At 37.7% G+C, this 15,952-nt stretch overlaps 1 protein-coding gene across 3 annotated transcripts in view; it reads right to left on the reverse strand.

Moving 5' to 3' along the window:
- The window catches only part of DCAF10 (DDB1 and CUL4 associated factor 10), a 53,876-nt gene that overhangs the window by 26,183 nt on the left and 11,741 nt on the right, over positions 1-15,952 (reverse strand). For 2 of the 3 annotated variants that reach the window (XM_027105455.1, XM_027105454.1), the window contains exon 2: positions 12,354-12,467. In XM_027105455.1, the coding sequence (XP_026961256.1) occupies positions 12,354-12,467 (114 nt within the window). Of the gene's footprint in view, positions 1-1,164; positions 1,214-12,353; positions 12,468-15,952 lie in introns of all 3 variants that reach the window. The other variant, XM_027105460.1, reaches the window with a different exon arrangement.

Genomic DNA, 15,952 nt, shown 5'->3' on the forward strand with positions numbered 1-15,952 from the left:
TTCATATATTCTGGATACTAATCCTTTTTTTTTTTTTTTGCGGTACGCGGGCCTCTCACTGCTGTGGCCCCTCCCGTTGCGGAGCACAGGCTCTGGACGCGCAGGCTCAGCAGCCATGGCCCACGGGCCCAGCCGCTCCGCGGCATGTGGGACCTTCCCGGACCGGGGCACGAACCCGTCTACCCTGCATCAGCAGGCGGACTCTCAACCACTGCGCCACCAGGGAAGCCCACTAATCCTTTCTTTGGCTATGTACATTGAAAATATCTTCTCGCACCAGCTTATAGCTTACCTTCTCACACTGTTATGTCTTTGGTTATAATGAAGTTTTAAATTTTAATGCAGTTGAATTTATCAGTCCTCAATGGTTTATACTTTTTGTGTCTTAAAAAGAATCCTTTCTCGTACTTAGAACATAAATATTCTATATTTCTTCTAAAAAGGTTTGCTTTCATAATTAGGTCTTTAACTGGCAGTTATTTTTAGTTATGGTATGAGATAGAAATCTAATTTCATTTTCTTTTTTCATACATATAACAAATTCTCTTTTCCATTTTCCCCCACTGGTTTATAATGCCCCTGCTGTCATATATAAAATTTTCATATATGCATGGGTCTGTTTCTGGAAGTTCTATTCCATTCCATAGGTCACTTAATCTATCCCTGTCCTAAGACAACGTCTGATATCTGGAGGGGTGAATACTCCTACAATCTCAGTCTTCCTCAAACTTTTCTCAGACATTCTTGCCACTTTGCTGTTCAATATGAACTTTTAAATCAAGTTAAGAAAAAAAAAACATTCTGTTGGGATTTTGATTAAAACTGCACTAAATTCATAGATTAATTTGGGAAGAACTGACTTCTTTATAATACTTAGTTTGCTCCTTCAGAGAAGATTTGCGTTTCTTTTTGCAGGTACCTGACAGCCCTGCCAAGCTGGATCCAGTTTAAAATTGCTGGCTGGAGGGTTTTGGACCATATCGCAGCATGAAGGCTGCATGAAGGCTGGCTTGTGGTTAGAAATTCAGAGATTTTCTGATATCCCTCTACCCAATGCCACAGTCTAGATGAACAAGGTGGTTTATTTCTAGATCACCTTTATGCTGAAATTGTAGCCCTTTGCAGTCCCCAGCCTTATGCAGAGTTTTCTATTAGACTCCTCACCTTGAACTGGACGTAGAATTAACTCTCCTGTCCTTTGTACTCCTCACACCTGTCAAAACAGAAACTCAAGAGTCACAGGCATTTGGCAGATGCCTTCAGGGTAAAAAGCCAGCTGAGTACGTGTTTACTTCTTTGCATTCCTGCTTCATTTTTGGCCCTAGGCTTCCTTTCTTTCTTATCAGTTCAACTCTACATTTAAAAAAATATTAAAAAAAAATTTATCCAGCATTTCTATTTTTAGTAGAAAGGTTGTTCAAGGTATTTACAATCTTCTACAACCTAATTTTTATCTGCTTGATTTACCAGTTTTGGACAGAACTGTATTAAAATCTCTTAATATGATTATAGACGTGTAATTCATTATTATTGTTTTTGCTTTCTTAATTTGAAGTTGTATACAAGCTCATGATTATGATATCTTCTTGGTGGATTTTTCTTTTTATTAATATTTACTGTTGCACTTTCCTTATTAAAACCTTTGGTCTGGAGAAGTCAGGGAAGATGGCATAAGAGTAAGACGCAGAGATCACCTTCCTCCCCACAGATACATCAGGAATACATCTACACGTGTAACAACTCCTACAGAACACCTACTGAACACTGGCAGAAGACCTCAGACCTCCCAAAAGGCAAGAAACTCCCCACATACCTGGGTAGGTCAAAAGAGAAAAAAATAAACAGAGACAAAAGAATAGGGACGGGACCTGCACCAGTGGGAGGGAGCTGTGAAGGAGGAAAGGTTTCCACACACTACGAAGGCCCTTCGTGGGCGGACACTGTGGTTGTCGGAGCGGGGAAGCTTCGGAGCCACGGAGGACAGCACAACAACAGGGGTGCGGAAAGGAAAGCAGAGAGATTCCCGCACAGAGGATCGGTGCCGATCAGCACTCACCAGCCCGAGACGCTTGTCTGCTCACCCACCGGGGCGAGCGGGGCTGGGAGCTGAGGCTCGGGCTTCGGTTGGAGCGCAGGGAGAGGACTGGGGTTGGCGGCGTGAACACAGCCTGCAGGGAGTTAGTGCACCACGGCTAGCCGGGACAGAGTACGGGGAAAAGTATGGAGCTGCCAAAGAGGCAAGAGACTTTTTCTTCCCTCTTTGTCTCCTGGTACGCGAGGAGAGGGGATTAAGAGCGCTGCTTAAAGGAGCTCCAGAGACAGGCGCGAGCCGCGGCTAACATTGCGGACCCCAGAGACGGGCATGAGACGCTAAGGCTGCTGCTGCCGCCACCAAGAAGCCTGTGTGCGAGCACAGGTCACTATCCACACCTCCCTTCCGGGGAGCCTGTGCAGCCCGCCACTGCCAGGGGCCCAGGATCCAGGGACAACTTCCCCGGGAGAACGCACGGCGCGCCTCAGGCTGGTGCAATGTCACGCCGGCCTCTGCCTCCTCAGGCTCGCTCCGCACTCCGTACCCCTCCCTCCCCCCGGCCTGAGTGAGCCAGAGCCCCCCGAATCAGCGGCTCCTTTAACCCCGTCCTGTCTGAGCAAAGAACAGACGCCCTCAGGCGACCTACACACAGAGGCGGGGCCAAATCCAAACCTGAACCCCGGGAGCTTTGCGAACAAAGAAGAGAAAGGGAAATCTCTCCCAGCAGCCTCAGGAGCAGCAGATTAAATCTCCACAATCAACTTGATGTACCCTGCATCTGTGGAATACCTGAATAGACAATGAATCATCCCAAATTGAGGAGGTGGACTCTGAGAGGAAGATTTATTATTTTTTCTCCTTTTCCTCTTTTTGTGTGTATGTGTATGCTTCTGTGTGAGATTTTGTCTGTATAGCTTTGCTTTCACCATTTGTCCTAGGGTTCTATCGATCCGCTTTTTTTTTTTTTACTTTAAAAAAAATTTTTTTTCTTAATAATTATTTTTTATTTTAATAACTATTTTACCTTACTTTATTTTCTTTTATCCTCTTTCCTTCTACTTTTTCTCCCTTTTATTCTGAGCTGTGTGGATGAAAGGCTCTTGGTACTGCAGCCAGTAGTCAGTGCTGTGCCTCTGAGGTGGGACAGCCAACTTTAGGACACTGGCCCACAAGAGACCTCCCAGCTCCACGTAATGTCAAACGGCGAAAATGTCCCAGAGATCTCCATCTCAACACCAACACCCAGCTTCACTCAACGACCAGCAAGCTACAGTGCTGGACACCCTATGCCAAACAACTAGCAAGACAGAAACACAACCCCACCCATTAGGAGAGAGGCTGCCTAAAATAATAATAAGTCCACAGACACCCCAAAGCACACCACCACACGTGGACCTGCCCACCAGAAAGACAAGATCCAGCCTCATCCACCAGAACAAAGGCACTAGTCCCCTGCCCCAGGAAGCCTACACAACCCACTGAACCAACTTTAGCCACTGGGGACAGACACCACAAACAACGGGAACTACGAACCTGCAGCCTGCAAAAAGGAGACCCCAAACACAGTAAGATAAGCAAAATGAGAAGACAGAAAAACACACAGCAGATGAAGGAGCAAAATAAAAACTCACCAGACGGAACAAATGAAGAGGAAATTGGTAGTCTACCTGAAAAAGGATTCAGAATAATGATAGTAAAGATGATCCAAAGGAAATAAAATAGAGAAAATGCAAGAAACATTTAACAAGGACCTGGAAGAACTAAAGATGAAACAAGCAACGATGAACAACACAATAAATGAAATTAAAAATACTCTAGAAGGGATCAATAGCAGAATAACTGAGGCAGAAGAATGGATAAGTGACCTGGAAGATAAAATAGTGGAAATAACTACTGCAGAGCAGAATAAAGATAAAAGAATGACAAGAACTCAGGACAGTTGCAGAGACCTCTGGGACAACATTAAATGCACCAACATTCGAATTACAGGGGTTCCAGAAGAAGAAGAGAAAAAGAAAGGGACTGAGAAAATATTTGAAGAGATTATAGTTGAAAACTTCCCTAATATGGGAAAGGAAATAGTTAATCAAGTCCAGGAAGCACAGAGAGTCCCATAAAGGATAAATCCAAGGAGAAACACGCCAAGACACATATTAATCAAACTGTCAAAAATTAAATACAAAGAAAACATATAAACAACAGCAAGGGAAAAACAATAAATAACACACAAGGGAATCCCCATAAGGTTAACGGCTGATCTTTCAGCAGAAACTCTGCAAGCCAGAAGGGACTGGCAGGACATATTTAAAGTGATGAAGGAGAAACACCTACAACCAAGATTACTCTCCCCAGCAAGGATCTCATTCAGATTTGATGGAGAAATTAAAACCTTCACAGACAAGCAAAAGCTGAGAGAGTTCAGCACCACCAAACCAGCTTTACAACAAATGCTAAAGGAACTTCTCTAAGCAAGAAACACAAGAGAAGGAAAAGATCTACAATAACAAACCCAAAACAATTAAGAAAATGGGAATAGGAACATACATATCGATAATTACCTTAACTGTAAATGGATTAAATGCTCCCACCAAAAGACAAAGACTGGCTGAATGGATACAAAAACAAGACCCATATATATGCTGTCTACCTGAGACCCACTTCAGACCTAGAGACACATACAGACTGAAAGTGAGGGGATGGAAAAAGATATTTCATGCAAATGGAAACCAAAAGAAAGCTGGAGTAGCAATTCTCATATCAGACAAAATAGACTTTAAAATAAAGACTATTAGAAGAGACAAAGAAGGACACTACATAATGATCAAGGGATCGATCCAAGAAGAAGATATAACAATTGTAAATATTTATGCACACAACATAGGAGCACCTCAATACATAAGGCAAATACTAACAGCCATAAAAGGGGAAATCGACAGTAACACATTCGTAGTAGGGGACTTTAACACCCCACTTTCACCAATGGACAGATCATCCAAAATGAAAATAAGGAAACACAACCTTTAAATGATACATTAAACCAGATGGACTTGATTGATATTTATAGGACATTCCATCCAAAAACAACTGAATACACATTTTTCTCAAGTGCTCATGGAACATTCTCCAGGATAGATCATATCTTGGGTCACAAATCAAGCCTTGGTAAATTTAAGAAAACTGAAATTGTATCAAGTATCTTTTCCGACCACAATGCTATGAGACTAGATATCAATTACAGGAAAAGATCTGTAAAGAATACAAACACATGGAGGCTAAACAATACACTACTTAATAACGAAGTGATCACTGAAGAAATCAAAGAGGAAATCAAAAAATACCTAGAAACAAATGACAATGGACACACGACGACCCAAAACCTATGGGATGCAGCAAAAGCAGTTCTAAGAGGGAAGTTTATAGCAATACAATCCTACTTTAAGAAACAGGAAACATCTCGAATAAACAACCTAACGTTGCACCTAAAGCAATTAGAGAAAGAAGAACAAGAAAACCCCAAAGTTAGCAGAAGGAAAGAAATCATAAAAATCAGATCAGAAATAAATGAAAAGGAAATGAAACGATAGCAAAGATCAATAAAACTAAAAGCTGGTTCTTTGAGAAGCTAAACAAAATTGATAAACCTTTAGCCAGACTCATCAAGAAAAAAAGGGAGAAGACTCAAATCAATAGAATTAGAAATGAAAAAGGAGAGGTAACAACTGACACTGCAGAAATACAAAAGATCATGAGAGATTACTACAAGAAACTCTATGCCAATAAAATGGACAACCTGAAAGAAATGGACAAATTCTTAGAAATGCACAACCTGCCAAGACTGAATCAGGAAGAAATAGAAAATATGAACAGACCAATCGCAAGCACTGAATTTCAAACTGTGATTAAAAATCTTCCAACAAACAAAAGCCCAGGACCAGATGGCTTCACAGGCGAATTCTATCAAACATTTAGAGAAGAGCTAACACCAATCCTTCTCAAGCTCTTCCAAAATATAGCAGAGGGAGGAACACTCCCAAACTCATTCTACGAGGCCACCATCACCTTGATACCAAAACCAGACAGGGACGTCACAAAGAAAGAAAACTACAGGCCAATATCACTGATGAACATAGATGCAAAAATCCTCAACAAAATACTAGCAAACAGAATCCAACAGCACATTAAAAGGATCATACACCATGATCAAGTGGGGTTTATTCCAGGAATGCAAGGATTCTTCAATATACGCAAATCATTCAACGTGATACACCATATTAACAAACTGAAGAAAAACCATATGATCATCTCAATAGATGCAAAGAAAGCATCTGACAAAATTCAACACCCACTTATGATAAAAACCCTGCAGAAAGTAGGCATAGAGGGAACTTTCCTCAACATAATAAAGGCCATATATGACAAACCCACAGCCAACATCGTCCTCAATGGTGAAAATCTGAAAGTATTTCCACTAAGATCAGGAACAAGACAAGGTTGCCCACTCTCACCACTCTTATTCAACATAGTTTTGGAAGTTTTAGCCACAGCAATGAGAGAAGAAAAGGAAATAAAAGGAATCCAAATCGGAAAAGAAGAAGTAAAGCTGTCACTGTTTGCAGATGACATGATACTATACATAGAGAATCCTAAAGATGCTACCAGAAAACTACTAGAGATAATCAATGAATTTGATAAAGTAGCGGGATACAAAATTAATGCACAGAAATCTCTGGCATCCCTATACACTAATGATGAAAAATCTGAAAGTGAAATCAAGAAAACACTCCCATTTACCACTGCAACAAGAAGAATAAAATATCTAGGAACAAACCTACCTAAGGAGACAAAAGACCTGTATGCAGAAAATTATAAGACACTGATGAAAGAAATTAAAGATGATACAAATAGATGGAGAGATATACCATGTTCCTGGATTGGAAGAATCAACACTGTGAAAATGACTCTACTACCCAAAGCAATCTACAGATTCAATGCAATCCCTATCAAATTACCACTGGCATTTTTCACAGAACTAGAACAAAAAATTTCACAATTTGTATGGAAACACAAAAGACCCCAAATAGCCAAAGCAATCTTGGCTTTGAGAATGGAAAATGGAGCTGGAGGAATCAGGCTGCCTGACTTCAGACTATACTACAAAGCTACAGTAATCAAGACAGTATGGTACTGGCACAAAAACAGAAATATAGATCAATGGTACAGGATAGAAAGCCCAGAGATAAATCCACGCACATATGGTCACCTTATCGTTGATAAAGGAGGCAGGAATGTACAGTGGAGAAAGTACAGCCTCTTCAATAAGTGGTGCTGGGAAACTGGACAGGTACATGTAAAAGTATGAGATTAGATCACTCCCTAACACCATACACAAAAATAAGCTCAAAATGTATTAAAGGGTTTCCCTGGTGGCGCAGTGGTTGGGAGTCTGCCTGCCAATGCAGGGGACACGGGTTGTGCCCTGGTCTGGGAAGATCCCACATGCCGCGGAGTGGCTGGGCCCGTGAGCCATGGCCACTGAAGCTGTGCGTCTGGAGCCTGTGCTCCGCAATGGGAGAGGCCACAGCAGTAAGAGGTCCGTGTACCGCAAAAAAAAAAAGGATTAAAGACCTAAATGTAAGGTCAGAAACTATCAAACTCTTAGAGGAAAACAGGCAGAACACTCTACGACATAAATCACAGCAAGATCCTTTTTGACCCACCTCCTAGAGAAATGGAAATAAAAACAAAAATAAACAAATGGGACTTAATGAAACTTAAAAGCTTTTGCACAGCAAAGGAAACCATAAACAAGACCAAAAGACAACCCTCAGAATGGGAGAAAATATTTGCAAATGAAGCAACTGACAAAGGATTAATCTCCAACATTTACAAGCAGCTCATGCAGCTCAATAACAAAAAAACAAACAATCCAGTCCAAAAATGGGCGGAAGACCTAAATAGACATTTCTCCAAAGAAGATATACAGACAGATACACAAACACATGAAAGAATGCTCAACATCATTAATCATGAGAGAAATGCAAATCAAAACTACAATGAGATATCATCCTACACCAGTCAGAATGGCCATCATCAAAAAATCTAGAAACAATAAATGTTGGAGAGGGTGTGGAGAAAAGGGAACATTCTTGCACTGCTGGTGGGAATGTGAATTGGTACAGCCACTATGGAGAACAGTATGGAGGTTCCTTCAAAAACTACAAATAGAACTACCATATGACCCAGCAATCCCACTACTGGGCATATACCCTGAGAAAACCATAATTCAAGAAGAGTCATGTACCAAAATGTTCATTTCAGCTCTATTTACAATAGCCAGGAGATGGAAACAACCTAAGTGTCCATCATCAGATGAATGGATAAAGAAGATGTGGCACATATATACAATGGAATATTACTCAGCCATAAAAAGAAACGAAATTGAGTTATTTGTAGTGAGGTGGATGGACCTACAGTCTGTCATACAGAGTGGAGTAAGTCAGAAAGAGAAAGACAAATACCATATGCTAACACATATATATGGAATCTAAGAAAAAAAATGTCATGAAGAACCTAGGGGTAAGATGGGAGTAAAGACACAGACCTACTAGAGAATGGACTTGAGGATATGGGGAGGGGGAAGGGTAAGCTGTGACAAAGTGAGAGAGTGGCATGGACATATATACACTACCAAACGTAAAATAGATAGCTAGTGGGAAGCAGCCGCATAGCACAGGGAGATCAGCTCAGTGCTTTGTGACCACCTAGAGGGGTGGGATAGGGACGGTGGGAGGGAGGGAGACGCAAGAGGGAAGAGATATGGGAACATATGTATATGTATAACTGATTCACTTTGTTATAAATCAGAAACTAACACACCATTGTAAAGCAATTATACTCCCATAAAGACGTAAAACAATAAATAAATAAATATAAAAAACCTTTGGTCTTATATCTGTCCAATAATGATAACCTACATCAGTTTTCTTTACCCATTTCTGGGTAGTTTTATTTTTGGTATCTCCATAAAGAGTATATACATGATTTTGTTTTTTATTCAAATTGCTATCTCTGTGCCTTTTAATAAAGAAGATCAATCCATTTATATTTACTGTGAACTATTAATATATTTCGAACTATTTCTACTTCCTGTTTTCTATTTATCCTTCCTTTCTTTTGCTTATTTTTTTTTACTTTTTTAAGCTTTCCTTTCTTTTACTGAACTGATCAAGTTTTCAATATTCTCTGCCACCCACCTTTGCTGGTTTGGAAGCTATAAACTATAGTTTTATTATTTTTGTTTTTTAATCATATATACTTAATTATAGATTGTTCTGAAAGAGTGTGAAATTAGTTAATATTTCTGTCCTCTTCTTGAACATGATGTGGACCTTAAATGTTATACATTCCCACTGAACAAAATTTCCCCACACGTACAACCTATTTGTTGTTACCATCCAGAGCTACAATGTGCAGTTTGGTAGCCATTAGCTACATGTGGCTAATGAGTCCTTAATATGTGGCCAGTCTGCATTGAGATGTGCTCTAAGTGTAACATATATACTGGATTTTGAAGATTTAGCATGAGAAAATGAAAGTATCAATAAAATATCTTAGTATTTTTTATGCTGACTGCATGTTGAAATGAGAATATTTTAGGCATACTGGAGTAAATAAAATATATTATTAAAAATTAATTTCATGTCTTTTTTTTAACGTGACTACTAGACAATTTTTAATTTAAAATTATAATTGTATTGGATAGTGCTAATCTAGAGTTTTCGTTTTAACTTTGTTTTAAATGCACCCTCCCCCACAAAAATCCTAAATTATTATCTTTCTGCTATTAATAATTAACATTTATAATTTCACTGAATCAAAATTCTTTATTCTAGAATAACAATTTACCTGGATATGAAATGGTATTAAACATTACTCTGTCTTAGTATTTAAGACATTACTCCTTTGTCTCCTAGCATCAACTGTTGTTAAGAAACCAGTCAGTTCAATTATCGTACCTCTGAAGGTAATCTGGCCTCTAACTTTGGTGGCTTTTAAGATTTTCTCTTTATCTGATATTCTAGAATTTCACCACAACCTGTCTAGATGTAGCTTTATCTTTGTTTAACCCACTTGATTCCAGAGTTTACTTTTGATTCAAGGATTCAGGTCCTTCAATGCTGAAAATTCTCAGCCATTGTGCCTTCAAAATTTAGTTCTCCTCCAATCTCTGCAACTTCTTTCTTCTGTAACTGAGATATTATACATCTCAATCAATCTCTGGGTGAATTTTTTACTAATATTTTCTAACCCATTAATTCTCTCATCAGTGGTGCAAAGGGTAACGTTTATCCCGTTTATTAAGTTTTTTAATATACCAACTATACTTTTAATTTACAAAAGTTCTAGTTGGTTTTTTTCCACATTAACCTATTTTTTTTCATAATTTTGAGCTATTAATGGGAAGTATCCCTTATTTATTTGAGCATACTAAAAATGCTTTAAAGTTTCTTCCAATCAATGGAATACTATGCAGCCGTTAAAAAGAATAAAATCATCCCATGGGTACAAATATGGAATGATCTTAAATATGTCATTAAGTGAAAAAGCCAACGTATACAATAGTATGTGCAGAATGCTACCACTTATATAAAAGTTTATGTATATGTGTGTACATATGCTAGTACATGCATGAACTATCTCAGAAAGGATAGCAAGAAACTGGTAATAGTGGTTGCCTCTGGGGAGGGGAACTGGGTGGCTAGGGGAAAGAGGTGGGAGATAGACTTACTTTTCACTGTTTACCCTTTTGTACCTTTGAATTTTGTACCACGTGCATGTATTACCTAGTCGAAAAAAAATAAAATAATTCATTTTTTAAAATAAAGTCTTTGTTGGACTACTCCAAAAAATTAATTTTATCCAGAGAAAATACCTGTTCTAGTTGCTGGTTTTGTTATGATATTAATATTAGATGTCTTCATGAGTTTGGGAATTTTGGTTATATAGGCTTATTTTGAGCAAGAAAGATTTAAAAATTTTTTCTCTTTCTTCCTATTTAATGGTTTTATAGTTGCCCCCACTTGGATTTCTGGAACCAAATCCACTACTAGGCCTCATAATGACATTAAGGCCTCCAGTTTCATGATAATATTGGAGCTTTCACATATATACCTTCAGTCACCGACTCAACAATGGCTTCATTCAATTCCTGGTCATGAGGCTGTATCTTTATCATCTAAAACCTACAGCCCCAGGTAATTAATAGCTTTTTCCTTTTTTCAGCCTCATTCCAACTAAACCCCTGGCTTCATATAGTAATTCTGGCTCTGGTTCCTGCCTCACATGAAACACTTTTAGCATTTTTGATTCCTGACAGGAGCTAAACTACTATATGTCAGTGCCTGACTGAAAACCCAGTGGGCTTATGGTTTCAACCCTGTAACAGCTTTGTGTCTGTGTTCCGGTCTGGCCATATGGCCACAAAGATGTTTATGTTGTTTCAGAGCCTGGCTGTATCTTTTGTGCTATTTAATCTATTGTTCTATATGTTTGGAGCTAGAGGTTACATCAAAATTCAATATGTCACCTTGACTAGAAGTAATTTCCTCATAAATTATTATTTTTTGAACATTAAAAGTAATCATTATGAAAGTCATATAATCTTATTATATAAAGTTTAGAAAATAGAAAATTACTCATAATCCATTCATTCTAACACATCCACTGTAAGCATTTAAAAATATTTCCTTCTAATCTTTTTCTTCTGCATCATGTCATATTTATATAATTTTTATGATTTTAACCTGTACTATCGCAAGCATTTGTCTATGCTGATATGTAGTCTCTGTAACCATCATTTTAATCACTGCATATTAGTCCACCAAGCTATTCAACTGTTATCTACTTCCCACATTATTGAGAATTTAAGGAGCTTCCAACAATGCTATAAAGAAGTTTTTCTGTGCATATGTGTTTTTTTCCCTCAATAGTATGAATTTGGGGGCTGGTGGTGACAGAGGCTAAGCAGTGGGAGTGCCCAAAAGCATTATAGGACTATCATAATACATGGCTGAGATTCATAATGATGACCCTAATACACAAGGAGAAAAGGTGAGATCACATGGAAGTGAAAATGCATTTCAGAAAGATTCCAATCCAAAATGGTTAACAGTAAGTTTTGTAATTAAAGGGCTATGTTCCACAATTCCAAATGTGTATCACCTAGTAGTGCTGGACAAGGCATTATAAATTTTCATTAACTTCCAAAACAGAATATTTTGGGTCACATTAATAAAGTTCACTTTTTCACTACAATACTAACCTTATATTATTTACACAGTCTTCATGAGCTTCAGAAAGTGTTTTTATGTGCTTTGAAGATATAGGATCAAAAAGCAGAACTTCAGTCTGTTCACAAGCAACTGTCAGCACTGACCTGGAAGCAAATGACACATTTCTCTTATTTAGTTTTTTAGCATTCTCTGGTTATTGATATTCAACTATTTATAACTACACAAGTTATAGATGAATAACTTCTTTTTGTCCACATTAGTAGCAGATATTTAAAAGACTGACACTACTCACTGTTGAAAGTAGTAGTAGGAAGTGGTACTCTCATACATTATGGTGAAGTGTAAACTGGTGCGGCTTGTGTGGAGAGTACCAGTATCTATCAAAATTTTAAACATGCATACCTTTTGACTCAGCAATTTTTTTCTGGGAATTCAATCTAGAGAAATAATTATTTCTAAATACAAAGAAGCACATTTAAAGATATGCTGCATTGTAGGGAGAAATTGAAAGTAACCTAAATGTACATAAAAGAAGGAATGGTTGATTACATAAACCATAGTATATAATACTTTACAATATAGTACAACATTTAAAAAGAAAGGGATAACTTTATGTGGGTATGAAGAACTCTAAAACATTTTTAAATGAGAAAAGCTGGTTGCAGAAAAACATGCATAAATGAGGCAACTTAGGAAAAAAATCATGTACAACAAAATTAGGTATTTCATCAGTATCTATTAAAATGCACTGAAAAGGTCTAGCATATACCCTACCAAACCAGTTTGATATAGTCAAACTTAACCTTTTCCTTTATGGATTTTTAGTATTATCTCTTGTTTCAGCCCTTTCCTATTACAAAGTTGTATTTTTATAAACCTTTTCTAAACCCCATTTTGATTTCTGAAAATCTATTGTCATTTATTTATTTTGCCTTAGTTTTCTGTAGGTGCTGATCTTTCAGATTCAGACCTAGCAAATGAAATCCTGAGTCTTTGAAAGTTCAGGTCTTCTCAATTTATAGTTCCAATAACAAATGGTATTTTTACACTTTACGATGAAAGTGCATAAGATGGAATTTTAAATGGCCAAATTTTTCTATTCAGAACAAACTTTTTAGATAAAGTGGGGAGGGAAAAATTCTACTAAATTGAAATTTTTTCCATATGTAGTACTCATGAAATTATCCTTTAAAGGGTGTCTGCATAAACCCTTTTGTGAGCCATCTGGATTTCAAAAGTTTACTAATATGTGAAGGATTTTTGTAGGATTTTTGTGCTAGTTGACCATGATGAGTGAAAGTATTCAAATTAATATATGTAATTTTAGAGGATGTATAAATAATCATTTCTTTTGTTGGTCAGAAGAGTCATGAAATGAAATTTTCTTTTTGTGCATAAAAGTAATGAATCAATGATTCTGGGAGAGTCTTAATCTTAAACATTGTACATAAGTGACCTATTGAAAAAAAGAGAGACCTATAAAACTGATAGTATTTCTTTTTAATTAATTAATTTTATTTACTTTTGGCTGTGTTGGGTCTTTGTTGCTGTGCGCGGGCCTTCTCTAGTTGCGGTGAGCGGGGGCTACTCTTCATTGCGGTGCGCAAGGCTTCTCGTTGCGGTGGCTTCTCTTGTTGCAGAGCACAGGCTCTAGGCACGCGGGCTTCAGTAGTTGTGGCTTGCGAGCTCAGCAGTTGTGGCTCGCAGGCTCTAGAGCGCAGGCTCAGTAGTTGTGGCTCACGGGCTTAGCTGCTCCGCGGCACGTGGGATCTTCCTGGACCAGGGCTTGAACTCGTGTCTCCTGCATTGGCAGGCAGATTGCTAACCACTCTACCACCAGGGAAGTTCCATATTTTTGGTTTTAATACCAAAAAATCTATTACAATAGATTACAATCTATTTTTGTACATGGCATGATTTGTAACTTTTTAAAATGGATGTCATTTGTCCCAGCATCAAAGCCTATACTTTTCTAAATGCTGTCTTTATCATACACAAGTTTTTTTGGGGGACTCTATATTCTAGTCTATCCAATACCACCACAGTATTTTAATTTCTAAAAGGTTTGACAAGTGGCAAAGCAAGCCCCTCATTGCCCTAATAAACATTTTTTGGGGTGCTAATGTCATACTTTCTCTTTCAAATGAATTTTAGATATAGCATTATCAGGTACTACTAAAAAATCTTGTTGGTATTTTTATTGGGATGCAGTATCTTTACAAATTAATTTGGTAGAATTTATATCATACAGTATTGAATCATCCCATCAGCAATATGCATAGTTTCCCACATATTCAAGATTTTCTTAGCAAGAGTATTGTAACAATCCTTGGAACTTTGAACATCCTTATACATTTAGAATTGACTTAGGAAGTTATGTACACACACACACACACACACACACAGATCCACCTGTGGGTTTTAATTGAGATTGTAATAAATCTAAAGAAAAGTTTGCACAGAATTGACATCTTGACAATATGGAGTCTTCCAATCCTTGAACATGTCATATCTCCATTTACAACAGAGATTTTCTCCATATGCATCATGCCTATCTTTTGTTATATCTATTCCTGGGTACTTGAGGTTTTTTTGATGCTTTTGTAAATGTTCTTTTTAAAATTGTTTCATTTGTTGCTGGTACACAGAAGAGTAACTGATTTTTAAAATATTATTTATCATCAATCTTGCTATTTTATTTAATAATTTATCATAGGTTATTTTAGGTTTTCTTTGTCAATAATCATATCTATAAACAGTTGCTTTGTTCTTTGTTTTAATATAAATTTATTTATTTATTTTTGGCTGCGTTGGGTCTTTGTTGCTGCGCACGGGCTTCTCTCTAGCTGTGGTAAGTGCGGACTACTCTTCGTTGTGGTACGTGGGCTCCTCATTGCAGTGGCTTCTCTTGTTGTAAAGCATAGGCTCTAGGCACATGGGCTTCAGTAGTTGTGGCATGCGGGCTCAGTAGTTGTGGCTTATGGGCTCTAGAGCACAGGCTCAGTACTTGTGGTGCACAGGCTTAGTTGCTCTGCGGCATGTGGAATCTTCCCGGACCAGGGCTCGAACTCATGTCCCTTGCATTGGCAGGCAGATTCTTAACCACTGTGCCACCAGGCAAGTTCCTGCTTTGTTCTTTTTAATACTTCTTTTCCTTGTTGCACTGGCTAGGACTTTCAGTACAATGTTCAATAGAAATGTTAATATAGCGTGCACTCTTATCTTGTTCCTTATCTTCAAGAATACATTCACCATTTCATCATTAAGCACAATGTTTGCTGTAGGGTTTATTTGTTTTGGTAGATTCCTATTATTGGATTAAAGAAATTAATTCTCTTCTCCTTAAAATCTGCTGAGTGTTTTTTTCCATTAATATACATTAAAGTATATAAAACATTTTCTAACACTTATTGAAATTATCCTATAGTTTTCTTTTTAATATGTTAATGTAGTGATTTACATTAATTTATTTTCTAATGTTAAATCAATCTTTCATTTTTACCATATTGCTAGATTCAGTTGGCTAAAACGGTGGGTTCACATCTCTGGCTACCCTCCATTTGCAGATCTTGGCCCTGCAATTTCCTCATTGCCTCAATTCTCTAATCCTTTCAAACATAACTTTTTA

The sequence above is a fragment of the Aethalodelphis obliquidens genome, unplaced genomic scaffold (assembly GCF_003676395.1).
Source record: "Aethalodelphis obliquidens isolate GAN/ISIS:26980383/991018 unplaced genomic scaffold, ASM367639v1 scaffold7, whole genome shotgun sequence".
In the NCBI taxonomy this organism is placed as follows: Eukaryota; Metazoa; Chordata; class Mammalia; order Artiodactyla; family Delphinidae; genus Aethalodelphis; species Aethalodelphis obliquidens.